At 43.8% G+C, this 17,911-nt stretch overlaps 2 protein-coding genes across 3 annotated transcripts; one reads left to right on the plus strand and one right to left on the minus strand.

The window, feature by feature from the left end:
- Positions 1-837: 837 nt before the first annotated feature.
- On the minus strand, positions 838-6,953 carry psme3 (proteasome activator subunit 3). The gene is made up of 11 exons (XM_071410284.1): positions 6,731-6,953; positions 6,227-6,259; positions 6,052-6,114; positions 5,850-5,954; positions 5,706-5,754; positions 2,118-2,236; positions 1,938-2,006; positions 1,750-1,817; positions 1,603-1,657; positions 1,326-1,412; positions 838-1,220 (listed from the first exon to the last, which is right to left on the minus strand). The coding sequence occupies exons 1-11, from the start codon at positions 6,770-6,772 to the stop codon at positions 1,140-1,142; spliced, it is 771 nt and encodes a 256-aa protein (XP_071266385.1). The 5' UTR covers positions 6,773-6,953; the 3' UTR covers positions 838-1,139.
- Positions 6,937-16,426, plus strand: LOC139580998 (next to BRCA1 gene 1 protein-like). 2 transcript variants are annotated; one of them, XM_071410281.1, is made up of 21 exons: positions 6,937-7,168; positions 7,368-7,430; positions 8,124-8,142; positions 8,262-8,284; positions 8,424-8,591; positions 8,841-8,918; positions 9,041-9,288; positions 9,465-9,584; positions 9,717-9,962; positions 10,266-10,425; positions 10,698-10,946; positions 11,204-11,344; positions 11,480-11,555; positions 11,689-11,799; positions 12,042-12,200; positions 12,507-12,662; positions 12,843-13,419; positions 13,659-13,744; positions 14,062-14,143; positions 15,052-15,151; positions 15,453-16,426. In XM_071410281.1, the coding sequence occupies exons 1-21, from the start codon at positions 7,067-7,069 to the stop codon at positions 15,663-15,665; spliced, it is 3,177 nt and encodes a 1,058-aa protein (XP_071266382.1). In that variant the 5' UTR covers positions 6,937-7,066; the 3' UTR covers positions 15,666-16,426. The 2 variants fall into 2 exon arrangements, with proteins under 2 accessions (XP_071266382.1, XP_071266381.1); XM_071410280.1 differs by having other exon boundaries at positions 6,939-7,168; positions 8,424-8,612.
- The last annotated feature ends 1,485 nt before the right edge of the window (positions 16,427-17,911 follow it).

Raw genomic sequence — 17,911 nt, forward strand, 5'->3', positions numbered from 1 at the left:
TATGGTTATGTCAATGGTATATGTGAGCAGAAATGAGTGTAACGATGTCTAATACTGCATGATCCATTTCACCCCTGAAGAACATCAAGCATGATGAAACGATTCCAAATGCCTTCTTGCAAAATCACTCAATTCAGTAAAATGAGTTGAAGAAACACCTTTCTGGAGTTAACAGCATTCTTGTAGTTCATCTAACAAGGACCCTTTAAAATGTCTCTGACTTTTACTTAGGAACGGGTTTGTTTTTTTCAGTGGGATTTCCCTGTTTAAAGAGATACTTCTGTATACTTACCCAGTAGTTCTGAACGTAGCACGCATGAACCAAAATTGGTCCCAGAAAATTGCATTCTACATAACATATATCCACGTCATTGCTCTCACTTACTCTGCTGTGTTTGCGCCTCTTGCTAGCCGTCACTCAAATGGCGAGGAGCTGAAGCTCATTGGCTTGAACTCATATTGCTAGGTGGCTGGCCCATGTGGGGAAAATGGTGCAGCACAGCTTAGTAGTTGCCAAAGTTCCGGAGCATGTCTTTAAATACATTTTAAGAAATACAAAAATAAAACAATCAAAACAATCTTATATTCTGAAATAATTGTTCTGCTTTGAGTCCATAATATCCAGCATAAAGTCAGTCAGCCATTACCACCAGGGTAATTGAACACACAGCTGCTAAAAGCACTTCTTCAGTGACCTACATGGGACTTGTCTCCTATAGCAGCCATAGAACACATTCCATAAAACAGTAGACAGATAACAAAATGGTCAACGCTATCTTGGACAAATCCAAAACAGAGCTGGGTCTAAATAAGTTCAACAAAAGACAGTGGGAGATGCATGGACAAAATGTTTTTTAATTACATTTTTAAAAATACATAGCACTTCTTTTTCTAGACCTCTCTCTCTGTTCGTTGAGCAATCTCATAACGTATTCTGGAAAGGGTTTTAAAACAATGACGATATTTTACAAATCAAAAACGAAAATACGCGTGTGGTTGTCTCTACTGGGGCTATGGTTTCTGGATTGTACTGATCTGGATGTGATGGTCTAGCTCTAGTCTGTCAGACGACCCAAACCCAGGCTCGGGGGTACCGTAAAACTTGACAACATGGCAGGGGAAGGGTGGTTGGGTCAGTCTTAGTACAACGCCTCAGCGTTACTGCTCCTAGGCTTCTTTATCTTGTCAATGTTCTTCAAGATCATGTCGTGTAACGTTACCTGTAGCAGAGCAGAGTTCAGGATTAGAACGCAACGTGTTAACTTGCGGGCAGAAATGGATGGCGAGGAAAACTATTCCTGTGTATAACAGGACATTTGACTCACGTATTGATTTCTCAGCTCTGAAACTATGATCTTGAGGCTGATGTATTCTTTCTCATCAATCTCCGTCACTGTGCGCCGGTAGTCCTCCTGTTTAGCGACAGAGTGACATAAGGTAAATAGTGATGTAGGTGCAGGTAAAATATGCATACTAGGGTTGGAACGATATCCAAATGTCCATACCATCGTTTTGCCCTCAGTAAATGCACACACGGTGTAGATAGGTTTCTGCCTGGAAGAAGCTTGCCAACCAGACCTGCAGTTTGCAAATCACACTTACCACATGTGGGTATTTTGCTATTTTGGACACCAGCTTTGCTCTTGTGATGTAGTATCTATGGGCAGATAGGAAATAATATGAACACACAGTCTACTACAGTGAGAGTGCTCAGTGTAAACAAAGTAAAGACTGGGTTGAGGTTAGTACCTGGATATCTGGTCAAGGTAAGATGCTGCCTCTCCCTCCACTGTTCGGAGTTCAGCAACTGTCTCCTCCTGCAGAGGCCAAATAAGCAATTGAGTAATGGTTCAATGTAGCTATACACTTCAATGAGACCTTCGGTACAGACAGCAATAACATTTGACCTTTTAATACATTTAAAGTAAACACGGCACCTGAATTGAAACTCCAAAGTTGTTGCCATCTTCTATTCTCGGGATAAGCAACTGAACCCACATTTTGACCTGAAGAACAAGAAAGACTGAATATTCGATCATGGGTGAAAAGCAATGAGTGACACGAGCACCCGCCCAAAATAGATTAAGGAAGAAACGGTGTGGGATAAAGCTACGCACCGTGTTACATTTCTCTATCAGTGTCCTGATCTCTGGCTTGACCTTCTCGATCAGGTCCACCAGCTTGGCATTGCTCTTCATCATCCCACCGGGCATGACAAAAACCTTGGTGCCAGCCACTGTAGAAGGGGAAGAGAAGATGAACAAGAGAGGTTTTACCACTGGACTTGAACATTGGAGCAAACGGAGCAGCTGCATCCCCACTTTACTAGAAAAATATCATGATACATTGGGTAATCTATCATTTTCAATAATTAGTCATGTTTTGAGCTAGGTATTAAAATAGATATGGCATAATAATAAAACAGATTACATTTTGCACCCACCCCCCATCGCCTCAAGATTAATGGTTTTGACCACTCTAACGTTTTGCTTCGCTCCCACGCACACTGTGTTGGTTCAGTGCAGTTAGAAAGCACTAGTTTGTACCACTGATGCTTAAAATGAAAAGGCACCTGCAATAATACAATTCTTTATCCATTTTGTTGTGCTCTTACATTTGTATCGTTGTTTCATATCCGACGGTGTTGGTCCAATGGTATTGTTACACATCATTTTAGCTGCATTCACCACAAGCAAATTGATTGTAGGGTTTCACTTTGCCTGTTAGAACCATGACGAGCACAGGCATGTCTGATTTCGCTGGAGCGCAGTAGGACTGAGTGGCCTTCCACCAGCCCACAAAAGGTTGCACCTTAGTAGAGAACTGCATGATTTAAGGACAGGGTCAAGTTTACAGTTTAAGCTGCTTCACGCCCCACCACTGGAGTTCAGTTAGCTTATTTACTAGCTGTAAAAAGTCATTAGTGCTATTAGCTCTAACCAGCCACAGTGGATATCTGAAGTCAAACCACCGAGGCCGCCAGCAAGCCCTGCAGAAGATGCTGCCGAGCTTCGACTAGTTCCGTGTGAAGAGCCGACGCACCCTTCAACAACCGCCGCCGGGATAATGGCTCCACAGCCCCTTCCACTTCTGACTGTTCCTGACAAATCTTGGAACAGAGGAGGCGGACCAGGTTAGAATCTTAACCTAGCCGCAGGTTTTCTGTTGAAAAACGTCCATTTAATAGCAACCGGTTCATAGGAACAGAGAGGAAGGAATACTGGGTTTCTGCAGATGTCATTTTGGTTCCCATGTCAAAGGTTCTGTATTGGGTCCAAGGCGGATATTCTAACTGGAAGCGTGCTATTGATGGAACCAAAGGATTCACTAGCCACGCATCAAACAGGGAGCATTTGAAATGCACTGCACTGTGGAAAGAAAAACTAGTTTGGCGTGCACTGGGAACTGAGGTGTCAACACTTGTTAAATGATAGGCAGCTGGCAACAACTTATTTTCCACTGACAAATGTGTTCAGTCAGCACAGAAGAAGCATGCTACATCCAACGAAAGCTCAACTAATCCAACTGGCATTTGAGGGGGATCTTACAAGACGATTTCGGGAAGAATGAAATGATCAATTACTCAGGAAGTTCAACAGAGCATCAAGACTGCAACTCTTCTGAAAAGGTAAGAAACAAACGTATGCTGAACTAAAATATAAAACGCAACATGTAAAGTGTTGGTCCCATGTTTCATTAGCTGAAGTTTAAAAAAATCCCTGAAATGTTTCAAACGCACAAAAAGCTTATTTCTCAAATGTTGTGCACAAATGTGTTTACATCCCTGTTGGTGAGCATTTCTCATTGTATCAAGAAGCTGATTAAACAGCATGATCATTACACAAGTGCATCTTGTGCTGTGACCGTTTTGTCACAACACAATGCCACAGATGTCTCAAGTTGAGGGAGCATGCAGTTGGCATGCTGACTACAGGAATCTCCACCAGAGCTGTTGCCAGAGAAGTGAATGTTCATTTCTCTACCATAAGCCGCCTCATGTTGTTTTAGTCAGTACGTCCAACCGGCCTCACAATCGCAGACCCTGTGTAACTACACCAGCCCAGGACCTCCACATCCGACTTCATCCCCTGCGGGATTGTCAGACCAGCCATCCGGACAGCTGATGAAACTGAGGAGTATTTCTGTCTGTAATACAGCCCTTGTGGGGGGGGGGGGGGGCTATGTCTCCCGAGGCCCAACCATGGTTGTGCCCCTGTCCAGTCATGTGAAATCCATATATTAGGGATTAATGAATTTACTTCAATTGACCCGATTTCCTTATATGAACTGTAACTCAGTAAAATCATTGAAATTGTTGCATGATGCGTTTATGTTGTTCAGTTTAATTGGTTGGTTTTACATCAAAATCTTGGTAGTATAGCCAGTGGCCTCATTTTCAGCAAACACCTAGGCTATGCAATGGCAAAATGGCTTCTTTAGCTAGCCTATATTTTCATTGCCAAAACAGCCTTGCTTAGTGTGTAGCGCGCTGTCCAAGGTGCTGATAGAGCAAAACAGATTTCGCACCATCCTGCCACTTCTTGGTCAAAAGCACTCAATGGTCTCTGCATTTTAAGTTGTATGTTTTGTTGTGATATAAGCAGAAATCAATATCATTCCAATGCAAGAAACCAAATGACTCTCCTGGGTATAGCTACATATTGGTATGTTTCATCATAGAAATAGATAACCATAGCAATATAATGTAGGCTTGCATGGTTTTAAATGGATCTGCACGTATTGAAACTATTTTTAATGTATGCCGGCATTGTGTTCGTTCATATTCGCAGTTGTGTCGGTAATCTAAGACAAACTGCTATTTAGTATCTTAGTTTGCATGAAAAACTAGGGTACTACTTTTCAGCATTTAGTTCGCATTATTTTGTTAAGACACCTGTGTGTATGACTGCGTTCACATAGTCATTTTGTTCAGTTACAAACAGCCTATCGCCCCATAGCACTCACTTCTGTCATTATAAAGTGCTTTGAGAGACTAGTCAAGGATCATATCACCTCTACCTTAGCTGACACCCTAGACCCACTTCAAATTTGCTTACTGCCCCAATAGATCCACAGACGATGCAGACGCCATCACACTGCCCTAATCCCACCTGGACAAGAGGAATATCTATGTAAGAACGCTGTTCATTGACTACAGCTCAGCGTTCAACCACATAGTACCCTCCATTCTCATCATTAAGTTTGGGACCCTGGGTCTGAACCCAGTCCTGGACTTCCTGACCGTCCGCCCCCAGATGGTGAAGGTAGGAAACACCTCCACTTCGCTGATCCTCAACACAGGTGCCCCACAATGGTGCGTGCTCAGCCACCTCCTGTTCCCACGCACGCCTCCAACTCAATCATCAAGTTTGCAGATTACACAACAGTATGCCTGATTACCAACACTGACGAGCCTACAGGGAGGAGGTGAAGAAAACAACCTCTCACTCAATGAAAACAAAACAAAGATGATGATCGTGGACGTCAGGAAACAACCCCCGGGATTGAACCAGGGTCTGTAGTGCCACCTCTAGCACTGAGATGCAGTGTTTTAGACCGCTGGGCCACTCGGGAGCAGCCATTATACCAAAGCTTTTACACCCCCACTTTCAAACAAAGCCAGGCACCCATACACTAGGCTTGTGGTAAAAAAAACTAAACACCAGAAAACTCACATGTGGTAAAAATGTGTGTGAATTACTCACCCTTGTCCTCCCCAGAGCCATCTTCCATCTTCCTCTTTTTGGCATTTTGCTTTGAAGAGGATATCAAGTTGTTTACAATGAACACATGCAATCACAGATGGCATTTGGTAATTACAGGGTGTTAAATTCCATTCCAAGTCTCACCGCTTCAAGTCCATCGTGGAGGTTCGAGAGTATAATGGGGTCTGGCACAGTCAAGTTGATTTCTGAGTGTATTTCCTTCAGTTCACAGATGTTTAAGCCAGGATCCTGCAAAGGATGACCAACAACACATACACACACTATAAAAGGGAAGTCAGAGGACATTTGACTAATCATTTCATGTTGATGACATAAATAAGTTTACCTTGAGGAAATGGTCGAGTTCCAATAACTTATTTGGGAAAAAACGTGCCACTAACTCCTCCGCCTGTGAAACAAAAGAGTTGAGTTGGAAAATGACATTCAGATCTAGATACAGGTAGCTAGCTACAATATTGGCTTTTGTCCCTCAATGAATAAAACACTAAAAGGAAACTCACCTCCCCAGTAATTCGTTCTCTGAAAGCATCGACCTGAACAAATAACAACCAAACTGTCATATCACAGGCAAACAATTAAAAAAAATCAGCAAGTCTGTTTAAATACAACAAGTGAGTAGACTAGACTACTGTCTGCCATATGATACCAGTCATCAACGTCATTTCAACATGCTTACTCTACTGTAAGCAGTAGAGTAAGCTTACTCTACTGACTAGGCCTAAAAGAATTGTGCCGAATTGAGTTACCGGTATCTCGACACCGTTAGCTCGCACCGAAATATGTGGCACAGCAACCCTTTTGTTCAGGGAGGTGCACCATGTTGTTAGACAGTTTGCCTTGTCCGTTATGACGGGCGCCATAAGATAAAGCAAATTACCTTAAACAATTGGCCTCATTCTGATTCATATAATTGCAAGCTAGGTCACGTTAGCATTACATTAGCTAGCTAGCAACTTTCCCCCATGATGTCTCGTGACATGTGGCGTTGATAAATCACGTTTTACCTTAGTTTTGAGTTCATTGTCCACCTTGAGTAGAGAATTCATCTTCTTTAACCACAAATGGGGGAAAAGTACGATTGTCCTCAATTCATTTAATTCGGGGCTAAACGTGTGGTTTTCCCACTCCCGTCAGCCACACTTGTGAGCTTAAAAATGACGTATTCAACATGCGACAACACTACAAAAGAATACGCATGCGCATTAGCTATGCACTGAACGCGTCATCGTATTTTCCTGAACGCAGCTGAAGATGTAAACAAGAGGATTGGCGAGTGCGAAAGCTCGTTTTGTCCACTATTACCTTCCATGATTGTCCATATTTAATCGCAAAAAGCAGCAATGGGGCTCCCTGTTACTATTAAAGTGAATTTCAGGGGAAATGTAAAGAGATTTGTCGCTCCAGATTTGGACAAGTCGGAATGGGAGTCGGTAGAAGCCTGGGTAAGTAGCGCTGGCGCAGTTTAGCTAGCCTGGATTCTTCGAGGCCCCTTGTCTAGCAGGCCTAGCTAGCACAACATTACACCACACGAATTACATTTGTCTGCAAATGATCTTTCTAACAACACAAATTATGATTATATGTGATGTTGTCTTGTTATGCTGATCCTCAATCATCATGCTTTTTTAATTGAATCTGCAGATAAAAGCATCATTTGGAATAAGCCATTTTCAAGTGAAATATTTTGATGAGGACAACGAGGAGGTGAGTTAAAATGTATTTTGTACTACTGTGTATTATTTCAACAAATGCAGTGCCAACATTTATGATGTACAACAATAGTAGTAATAATAACACACAAGAGATACATTAGCAGGGCGGGGGTGTTCTTATATTTATCCTCTTACACACAAGTGTAACTCCCCCAGAGAGTAGGGTCACGACGAGGGTCGCCATGCGTTGTACAGCGCCGATGGAGCAATTAGGGTTAAGAGCCTTGCACAAGTGCACAGCGAACGGATTTTTTTTCACCATGTCAAATAAAATCGCATTTTATTAGTCACATGCGCCGAATACAACAGGTAGACCTTACAGTGAAATGCTTACTTACAGGCCCCTAACCAACAATGCAGTTTATAAAAGAATAAGAAATAAAAGTAACAAATAATTAAAGAGCAGCAGTAAGTTAACAATAGTGAGACTATATAAAGGTGGGTGTTTGAATGTTAAATGAAGCAAGTACCATAACGGGGTACCGGTACAGAGTCAATGTGCTGGGGCACCGGTTAGTCGAGGTAATTGAGGTTTTGTCCACTATTACCTCTGCGCCGGGATTCAAACCAGACTACCTGCCGCCCCAATATTAATAATTGTTTATTATTCAGTATACTGATTACAGTAAACTGAAGATGTTGTGTAACACTATCTGTTTCTGTATCTCCTTTTTCTTTGATCCAGGTTTCCATCAATAGCCAAGGTATTGAATAAAGTGTTAACTTAATAGGCTTTTTTTTTTTTGTGAATGTTATTAAAGCTTCACAGTTCATAATCTTCACCAACACATGTATTCTCTGATCTCTTTTGATTGTGTTTCAGAGGAATATGAGGAGGGTGTGAAGGTATTCAAACTTACATGTTCTTTCATGGGTTTCAATAGAATTATTATTATTCTTTTTTTTTTTAAACTTTTTCTTCCAGTGTGTAGAATGCTGTACGTAATTACTGAACGTGGCATGTGGTGTAATGTATTTCCTCCAGAGTGCAGAGAAGCAGGGGAACCAGTTGCACATGAACGTTTACAAGGCGAAGCAGGGTCAGGCTGGCACTGGGCCGGTCAAGACCCAAGAAGTGAAGGAGCTGAAGGGGGAACTCCGGCCAGCCCCGCCGTACCCCTCCAGGGTCAAGACTGTGGACAAAGGCACACAGGTCACTCCCGAGAGAGATGCTGTAAGAGCACCACTCGTGGCTTTCAATGTTGATGTAATGTTGTCTGAATGTAAGAAAAGCGTTGTCAGGATGGTTTATTTTTGCATGAGCGATATACTCGTTGTCTTCATGAAATGTGCCAATGTAATAATAGAACTAGAGCTAAGATTTGATGAACACACACTTCGGTTTCATAGTATGATTTTGACTAATCGTAATGAGTTTAATGTCGATCATTTGATTTCATAGGTGGTTGTGAAGGACAACAAAGTGACTAAGCCAGAGGATAAGCTTCCCCCAGCTTGGTTTAGATCTTACATGGAAAAAGTAAGTCCATATTGAAATTATGTTCTTGACTATTTCAGAAATATAAAGGAATACGTCCCTAAAAATCTATTTAAAAAAATTAAATTTAGGAAACTTTTTTAACGGGATCCCTCTCCTGTCAGTTCAAGGATGAGATGGTGAAGGAGGTGGTGGAGAGGATGTGCAGCGACTTCTCTGGCCAGTGCTGCACCCACAAGGCCCCCAACCCTGGTGGGCCTCTCGAGGCCCTTGGAGCAGTGGGCGGAGTCAATATCAAAGGCCCAAGGGTGAACTCCTCCTCCACCGGCCCCCCCGCCTACTCCTCATTGGGCTACACTCCAGAATGCAGCAAATGCAAGAGACCAGCCACCGATGGAGCTTATCAGTGCAGGTAAACCGCATCACAACAATAACAGATCAGTGCTATTATGTTGTTAATGAGTAACTCAGAAGTGGAAATAGTATAAAATGTTTATTTTACTTATTCCTCATGAAATATGTCACTTTCAATTAGTAATATAAGTAACCTTGCCCGTGCATTCTTTTTGGTGTCCTGTTTTTCTACAGAGTGTGTCCGTCCTGTATCTTATGTGAGCTGTGTCGACACAGCCACGACCCCAGCCACAACCTGGTGAGAACCAAGACTCCCCTCTCCATCCCTGAGCATGGGATGTCAGGAGAATTAAGGTTAGTCCGCTGGATGTAGAAGCCTGCCTTTACTGTGATGTTGTCTATGCATTACTTTACCTATCTTACTTTCTTGAATTGTCAGGAGATGCTCAGCATTCACACCTCTCTCTATATTTTGTTTGTGCCCAGGTTTCCAAGGCGAGGAGACTGGACCGTGCGCAAGGCTGAGCGTCAGCGCCTCAAAGCCGAGAGGAGGCAGCTCAAGGCCGAGGTGAAGGAGATTAAGAAGAAGCTGAGGCTGGAGAAGAGGGGCCTGCAATGGAGCGGCCCTGCTTCTGCCTCCGCCAGATCCAACGTGGCCACCACCCAGGCCCCTGCTGCTACCCAGGCCCCAGCACCAGGCCCTGCCCCAGACCCCCAGGCCTCCAGTCCAGAGTAAGCGCCACCCCGGGAGGGCGTCAGAGTGCTGGGTGTCTCTAGGCCCAGCATGGAGCAAAAATCAAATATTTTCCCAAGAAATAGGCCATCTTTGTAATAGTTGTAATAGAGTTTATCGCTGGTGGATGATGGAACTACCTCACGTGTGAATCTGCTGCTGCTGCTTCATATATTTCTAAACCAAAAAATTGCTTTGAGCTGCAAAAAAGGATCCTGCTTTTTTGATGATTCATAAAAAAACAGGGATGGGTCTGAAGCCGGGGCTGTTTTCAACAATGCTCTGTACACTTGAAATACTAGGGGTCCCGAGGTCTCCTACACCACCTTGGTGCCCACTATGGCTGCCTTGTTTCTGGATGAAAATCTGCCCGACGGGACCCGCCGAGAGCCCGGCACCAAGTTCATCAAGTATTGGAAGATGAAGAACTCAGGCATCATCAACTGGACCTCAGAGACCAAGGTACCACCCGAGAGGAACGATCTCAGTCCCTAACCTGCATACTAAAACGATCTCAATCCCTAACCCGAATACTAGAACTAACCCCACCTAATTGTAACTATTGATTACTTGTAATTAGTACTTACCCTGTCTGATTATTAACCTGACTAGTGCTACAGCCTTTTGTGGATTCGGTGTAAGTTCTCAGTTTTAAGTGTTTGTGTCTGGTTCCTTGGGTTTGTGTAAATGTATGTGTCTTCTTTGCATGCCTGTGTCTTTGTGTGTGTCTTTAGCTGCAGTGCATGTGGGGCAACCTGGCACTGGCATTGGGGGAGAAGCGTGAGGTGGCCGTGCCCCTCCTGCAGCCGGGCCAGGTGGGCGTGGTCAGTGTGGCCTTCATCGCCCCGGTGATGGAGGGCACCTACACCTCCCACTGGCGCCTTGCACACTGCGGAGAGCAGTTTGGCCCTCGCGTGTGGTGCAGCATTGTGGTGGCCCCCAGCACCAGCCCACACACCAACTGTCCTCAGAACAAATGCCTGGCAAGTCAACCACCTCTGTGTCCCATTCACATTTCTTTACCCAGTACGTACACTAGTGCAGGGATGGATTTACTAAGCAAATTTGACACCAGGTACAAAGCAATAATATTTACGTAGCTAATGCAGACACTTCTATAGGGCTGGACTTAGGTTCAGTAATAAAACCTCAAAATCCAGCCTATTTCCACCACTATTAGTATCATTGTATCATTCCAAGCCTTGCTCATGTTCGGACATTCTCCCACACTGTGCTTCAGGAGGTGGAGCCCAGGCCTGTGGTTGTGGAGAAGGTGGGGGGGGTGTCGAGTAACAGCTCCAGGGACAGTGGTCTGGCCATGTCTGTAGACTACTGCCACAGAGACTACCACTTCCCCTCTGTAGACCTGCTCACTGCACAGGTGAGGAAAGGCTTAGGTCAAGGCAGGTTGGCTTTGCCATAAAGGTAGACGTTATCATACACCACGGGGCAACTTCATGCATTATTCAATGACTCAACGATATTTGTGCTTTGTATTTGTAAATTGTTTTTTTAGGATCTGTTGTCCTTTGAATTGCTGGATATTAACATTGTGCAAGAGTTGGAGAAAGTTCCGAACAACACTCCAGTCGGTAAGAAATAATACGATGCCACCACAATTTTTTGGGTGGGGCATTTTTTCCCCCCTGATATTCAGAGTTTCAAGACCGAATGCTTGTCAGACTTGTGATGACCGAGATGAGTTTGTTTTTGTTCCATTGGTAGATCTGACCCCCTGTGTGTCCCCTCTGCCCCACAATGGTCCTCTACTGGAGCACCCAGGCACCGACCAGATTGAAAACAACACTGAGATGAACTGGGTCAACAACCTGCTAGGTAAGGCAGAGGTGAATGTCGTGGACTTTTCACCATACTGAGTTGTACAGTAAATAAGTGAAGACAATATCAAATTGTGAGATGTTGTGTTGCTTATGAATGTAGGCTAGACTTGAGGCGTTATGTTAACTAGGGGGACGTGTCGGCTTGAGTAAAAGAAGTTGAGAGAAAAGAAGCTTTGGTCCCAGTGATGACCCTGAATCGGGCACGGCCCTAATCTTTGTATTGGGTGTTGTGGTCAGGAGTGAACGAGGAGAACTCTGACCCACCTGGCCACGAGGAGGAAGACATCAGCGGGACTCAGTTTGTGTGTGAGACGGTGATCCGCTCCCTCGCCCTCGAGGAGGCTCCCGACCACAAGCTCCCTCGCAGACATCAGCCCAGCTATTGCAAGCCCAAAGGTGAGGCGGCCATCTTGTTTGGTTGAATTTCCCAACAAAATGTGAAAACATGTAATCATCACTAAGTGAAAATGATATGAGACTCAGTTGAACGATAAAGTATGGTTGTTCTGTCCACTCACTATCTGTGGTATTTGTTATGACATTCATGCAATACTCTGTATAGCCAGGGTTGTGGGTTCGATTCCCACGGTGGACCAGTATGAAAATGTATGCACTCACTACTGTAAGTCGCTCTGTATAAGCACGTCTGCTAAATAACTAAATAGTCTAAATTGAAGTTTAAAACTAAAGTTGTTTTTGAAGCTGTAGCCTCGGGCCCTGTCTTTGGATACGAGAGGAAAGTATTTGACACAGCATTAAGAGTGACAGGACCAGATTTGCTGATGATGGGGGTTATGAGAGATCAAGGTTCACCTCCAGGCCTTCCCCAGATCACACTTTCAAAGGAGACTGTCACAGGTAAGGAACAGCTCTCACTGCAGCCTGTCTGCTTCTGTTTACAGACTCTAGTAACTCAAGTCAAAATGCACCAAGTAATGTTCTCACCTTTTACACATTGGCAATTGTAAATCAGCAGAAGACATGATTACGACACATAATCAGAAAAATGTTGGTTTGTTCTCAATGCTTTGTCCTCAGAGGTGCTTCTGGCCCCAGAGGTTGAACATGTGTACATGGAGCTGTATGCAATGAAGGAGGAGGACAAGGAAGACAACAAAGCCAGAAAGGATGTGATGGACCAGAAAGCCAAGGATAAAGAAGATGAGGATGAGAACTACGTTGAGATTGAAGAGGAGAAAGAACATGAGGAAGAAGAAGAAGAGCGAGCAGACTGGGACGAGGTGAGCAGCCAAATCTCCACCTTGTCCTCCTCCTCCTGCGAGGACTACGTCATCGTCCTGCCGGACTGCTACGACACCAGTCGGCCGCTGGACGACTCCACGTACAGCTCCGCCCTGTTGGAGCCTGTCACTGCCGCAGCCGTGGAGCAGGAGGCGGCGCCAGACTCTGAGCCCGAGGAGCTGGACAGAGCCACCCCAGAGGGGGAGAGGCAAGAGAGGGGCGAGGCTGCAGCCACAGTCACGGAGACCGCCATCCACAGCAGTGTCAACCAGATGCTGTGTGCCTCCCAGACGCTGGATGCTGTCCCCCTTACCCCTGAGGTGGTGCCACCTCCGGTCTCTCTCCTGCCCCCACAGGCCCTGTACACACACAGGTGAGAGGTCTCTCTGAGGCAATAGTAGGCTATCAGCTTAGATATTATAGGGGACAATGATATCACGACCGATGATATGTTACTGTTCAATCACACATGTTTGCAGTGTGTTTTATTGAAGTGAAGTGCAAATTGTTCAGTATCTTCTGCAGGAGGACTATCAGACTCATACTATACTATAGTCCCACTGTCCCTTCTCTCTCCGATCAGTATATCATTATTTTCGGTGTGTTTTCCAGGTCTGAAGCATTCCACGTTGCAGAGCCAACAAGTCAACAAGCGTCTGGACCAGTAGAACCATGCCAACCAGCGGTCCATTTAAATGGTGGGTGTTAAGACAGACACACAGCCGGTCGGGAAAGGGTCTACAAAATCCAGCCTTTTCACTGCATGAAGCGGACGCGACGTGTTTTTTGGAAGCTCTGATCACACAGTCCAAAAATATGCAATGGAACTAATGTGACTAGCTAGTCTTGTGTTTGTTCAGTCGTGTTCTTTTGAGGATGTGTTCACTTCGCTGTCTGCGGCCACTGACCAGAAAGGAAACGTGTGTTTTGAAGAGACGGGAACAGGAAAACGTCTCAACTGTTCTATAATAGCTCTCTCATCCAGTATGTGTCCCCCCCCCCATCTATATTTCAGTATCTAGTTCAACCAGACCATCGGGCCTAGCCAGTGCCTTGGAGACGTACAACTCCAGACCCTGCAGCTCCCTGCGCCCAAGGTGAAACACCTACACAATATTAAAAGACCCACTCCAGCCTCCCCAGTACCTCATTTATCATCTGATTTACTTAACAGAAGTCACATCTCAATAGGTGGTCCGGGTCTCCTCATGATATGGCAGGTGGGCCTTTCCTCTTTGGTCCTCTATTGCTTCTCCATTGTTCCCGCAAGCAAGGGGGAGGCCGATGCCATGAGACTGCACCCATCAAACCAACTTCTTGAATTTAGCAATTGTCATAAAAAAAATTTAAACGCTATTTTGCTTCAAACATTTTAGTGTTTGTACTTTACTGTATTTATACTTGTAATATCGCTTTTCAATGGTAAAAGTAAAAAAAATAGCCTCGTTTAGTTGTAGAAATGATCCACATCTATTTTCATAAAAAATGTTTGTCCTCATTTGGCTTAGTTGAAACACTTGGTTTCTGCCAACAAATGAATATTTGAATATGAAACGTTTCAATGCCTACTAATCATTCATTGTTAATAATAGGCACCGTATTTTTGACACATGACATTTACATTTTAGTCATTTAGCAGACGATCTCATCCAGATTAGGGTTAAGTGCCTTGCTCAAGGGTACGTCAACCCATTTCACCTCGTCGGCTCGGGATTCGAACCAGCAACCTTTCGGTTACTGGCCCAATGCCCTTAACCACTACGCTACCTGCCTACATGTAGATATCAGAAGATAAAACTGTAAATGATAAAACCGCAATGAAGAGGAGATATTTAAAGACCTTCGTGGCGTGATGTCATTGGTGATATAACAATGACACAACGTTTTGTTGACACACACGCTTTGTGGCATTTTGGGTCTTGTGAAAGCATTGCTAGCTCCAAACCACTGGCCCTGGAACAAATTGTTCCCCATAGTGGCTGACCACATCCTTCCTGTTCTATAGGGGCCAAGGTGGTATCACGGAGGGACTAGTCAAGGGGGTTCTGTCAGTGGCAGCGTCCGCCTACAAGGCTCTCTTCACCGGACAGAGCTGCTCCACACAGGTAGGTCCCACATACAGCCCAATACGTCACCTCGTCACACACTGCCATGAGATAAAAACTTGACTTAACTTTTGAAATGCTCTATGATAAATGGTTATAACATCATAAAGATTAGTGATTATTTCATACAACTGTGATACAAGTTTATCTATTTTAAAGTGTTTTTGGCTCAAAAGACCAAGGTGATGCATGTCTTTTACAGTGTTGTATGTACAGTATTATTGTATGACCCCCTGTGCACTTTAACATGACAAACCAGAACTAACCTTTTGACGTGGCTCCCCCACCCCCTTCACTGCAGCGTGTGGACCCGGCCAGCCAGGACGCCTCCATGATGGCCGTGCTGCTGGAGATGGGCTTCAGGGACCAGCGGCTCAACCAATGGCTGCTGAGGAAGCACAAGCACAACCTGCTGCACACTGTCGACGAGCTGGTCACCATGGCCGACAACACACTACTGACAGGCCGGTCGTCCAATCAGCCAGGCCACTACACGACCCCTGACACCCAATGAGAGAGAGGGGGGGGGTCATTTTGGCACTGATGTCAGGTCATGGGCCTTACCTATTGACAGGGCCAGGGTAGGTTCTCTGTCCCAAAGAGAATGGAGGTTGTGGGTATTGAATGTAATCAGAATTCCAATCTTCTCCATTGTGTTGGGTATTGAGACTATTCTTGTTGTTTTGAGGGACTTACATGGTTGAGTCACAGTGGGATTCAATTACATAGGAATGCTGAAGAACTGAGATGTCAGAATTCTTTTAGATATAGTAGTGAATTGGCCTAAACAATGCAATATTGTATGTATGTATCAAAAGTACTGTTATTTTAGATGTCTGGCTACAAGCAACATTTGATCTGTGGATTGTATAAGGAACAGACACTGCAGACTAAGGAAATAAGCTGTTTCTTTCTAGGAGACACCTGCATGTCAGTTTTAAGCATACGAGTCATACTTGTGGTACTATAGGACTCGCATCTATAAATGTTGTCTCTGCATCACACTTGTACTAATTTTCCTCTTTCACCATTGTAAGAATCATCCCCTTTTCATATCTTTCTATCATACAACACTACGTATATCCGACCATAACATTCCTAAGTTTGTTCATGGAACCAAGTTTCTCATAGGTTGTTTTTATGAATGGTAATCAGTGACCGAGTCATGGTGATTTGAGTGCATAGGTTTCAAACGTAGGCCTATACTATGTTTGACAGTTCGGCCTATCTCTGTGTGTACTTTTCCTTTAAGAAAAAAAGAGCTTTGTAACTGGACACATGTTTGTGGTTGTGATATGTTCAAATACTAACAGTTTCAAAATCAAATTTATTTATATAGCCCTTCTTACATCAGCTGATATCAAAGTGCTGTACAGAAACCCAGCCTAAAACCCCAAACAGCAAGCAATGCAGGTGTAGAAACACGGTGGCTAGGAAAAACTCCCTAGAAAGGCCAAAACCTAGGAAGAAAGAGAGGAACCAGGCTATGAGGGGTGGCCAGTCCTCTTCTGGCTGTGCCGGGTGGAGATTATAACAGAACATGGCCAAGATGTTCATAAATGACCAGCATGGTCAAATAATAATCACAGTAGTTGTCGAGGGTGCAACAAGTCAGCACCTCAGGAGTAAATGTCAGTTGGCTTTTAATAGCCGATCATTGAGAGTATCTCTACCGCTCCTGCTGTCTCTAGAGAGTTGAAAACAGCAGGTCTGGGACAGGTAGCACGTCCGGTGAACAGGTCAGAGTTCCATAGCCGCAGGCAGAACAGTTGAAACTGGAGCAGCAGCACGGCCAGGTGGACTGGGGACAGCAAGAAGTCATCATGCCAGGTAATCTTGAGGCATGGTCCTAGGGCTCAGGTCCTCCGAGTTTAAAGATCATGCTTTTGAAAGAAATGCTGAAAATATTAACTGTGCTTGCTGAAGGGGTCTCCTTTCAATCAGCACGTAAGTAAGTACACTGCAATTGTCAATCAGCCAATAAACAAATTGCACAATTCTATTTTAGTGGCTGAAATGTATTTTCAACATGGTTGTTTGAATGGCAGTGATGGAAAAAGTACCCAATTGTCATACTTGAGTAAAAGTTAAGATACCTTTAATAGAAAATGACTCAAGTGAAAGTCACCCAGTAAAATACTACTTGAGTAAAAGTCTAAAAGTACTTGTTTTTAAATATACTTAAGTGCCAAAAGTAAATGTAATTGCTAAAATGTACTTAAGTATCAAAAGTAAAAGTATAAATAATTTTTAATTCCTTATATTAAGCAAACCAGCCAGCACTATTTTCTTGTTTAAAAAAAAAAAAAAAAATTCGGATAGCCAGGGGCACACTCCAACACTCAGACAGTTTTCAAACAAAGCATTTGTGTTTAGTGAATCTGCCAGATTCACTAGGGATGTTCTCTTGATAAGTGTGTGAATTTGACCATTTTCCTGTCCTGCTAAGCATTCAAAATGTAATGAGTACTTTAGGGTGACAGGGAACCGTATGGAGTAAAAAGTACATTATTTTCTTTAGAAATGTAGTGAAGTAAAAGTTGTCAAAAATATAAATAGTAAAGTGCAGATACCAAAACAAAGACTTAAGTAGTACTTTAAAGTATTTTTACTTAAGAACTTTACACTACTGTTGAATGGCACTGCTTTTAATGGATTTGTTGTATGGGTTTCTGTACATTTTGTGTCTGATGACTTGTTGAACTTATAGGTTAACTTTAAGTAATGTGCACGGCACAAAATAGTTGAAATGCAAAGAAC

The sequence above is a fragment of the Salvelinus alpinus genome, chromosome 7 (genome assembly GCF_045679555.1).
Source record: "Salvelinus alpinus chromosome 7, SLU_Salpinus.1, whole genome shotgun sequence".
NCBI classification, from domain to species: Eukaryota; Metazoa; Chordata; class Actinopteri; order Salmoniformes; family Salmonidae; genus Salvelinus; species Salvelinus alpinus.

Bases quoted from the DNA above. Each gene is read 5' to 3' on its own strand.
- psme3 (XM_071410284.1), bottom strand. From the start codon at position 6,772: ATGAATTCTCTACTCAAGGTGGACAATGAACTCAAAACTAAG. The intron at 6,260-6,730 runs GTAAAACGTGAT...TTATTTGTTCAG, and splicing joins ACAATGAACTCAAAACTAAG to GTCGATGCTTTCAGAGAACG. The intron at 1,221-1,325 runs GTGAGTCAAATG...GCTCTGCTACAG, and splicing joins CAGAGCTGAGAAATCAATAC to GTAACGTTACACGACATGAT.
- LOC139580998 (XM_071410280.1), top strand. From the start codon at position 7,067: ATGGGGCTCCCTGTTACTATTAAAGTGAATTTCAGGGGAAATGTAAAG. The intron at 11,800-12,041 runs GTAAGGCAGAGG...TGTTGTGGTCAG, and splicing joins CTGGGTCAACAACCTGCTAG to GAGTGAACGAGGAGAACTCT. The intron at 13,420-13,658 runs GTGAGAGGTCTC...TGTGTTTTCCAG, and splicing joins CAGGCCCTGTACACACACAG to GTCTGAAGCATTCCACGTTG.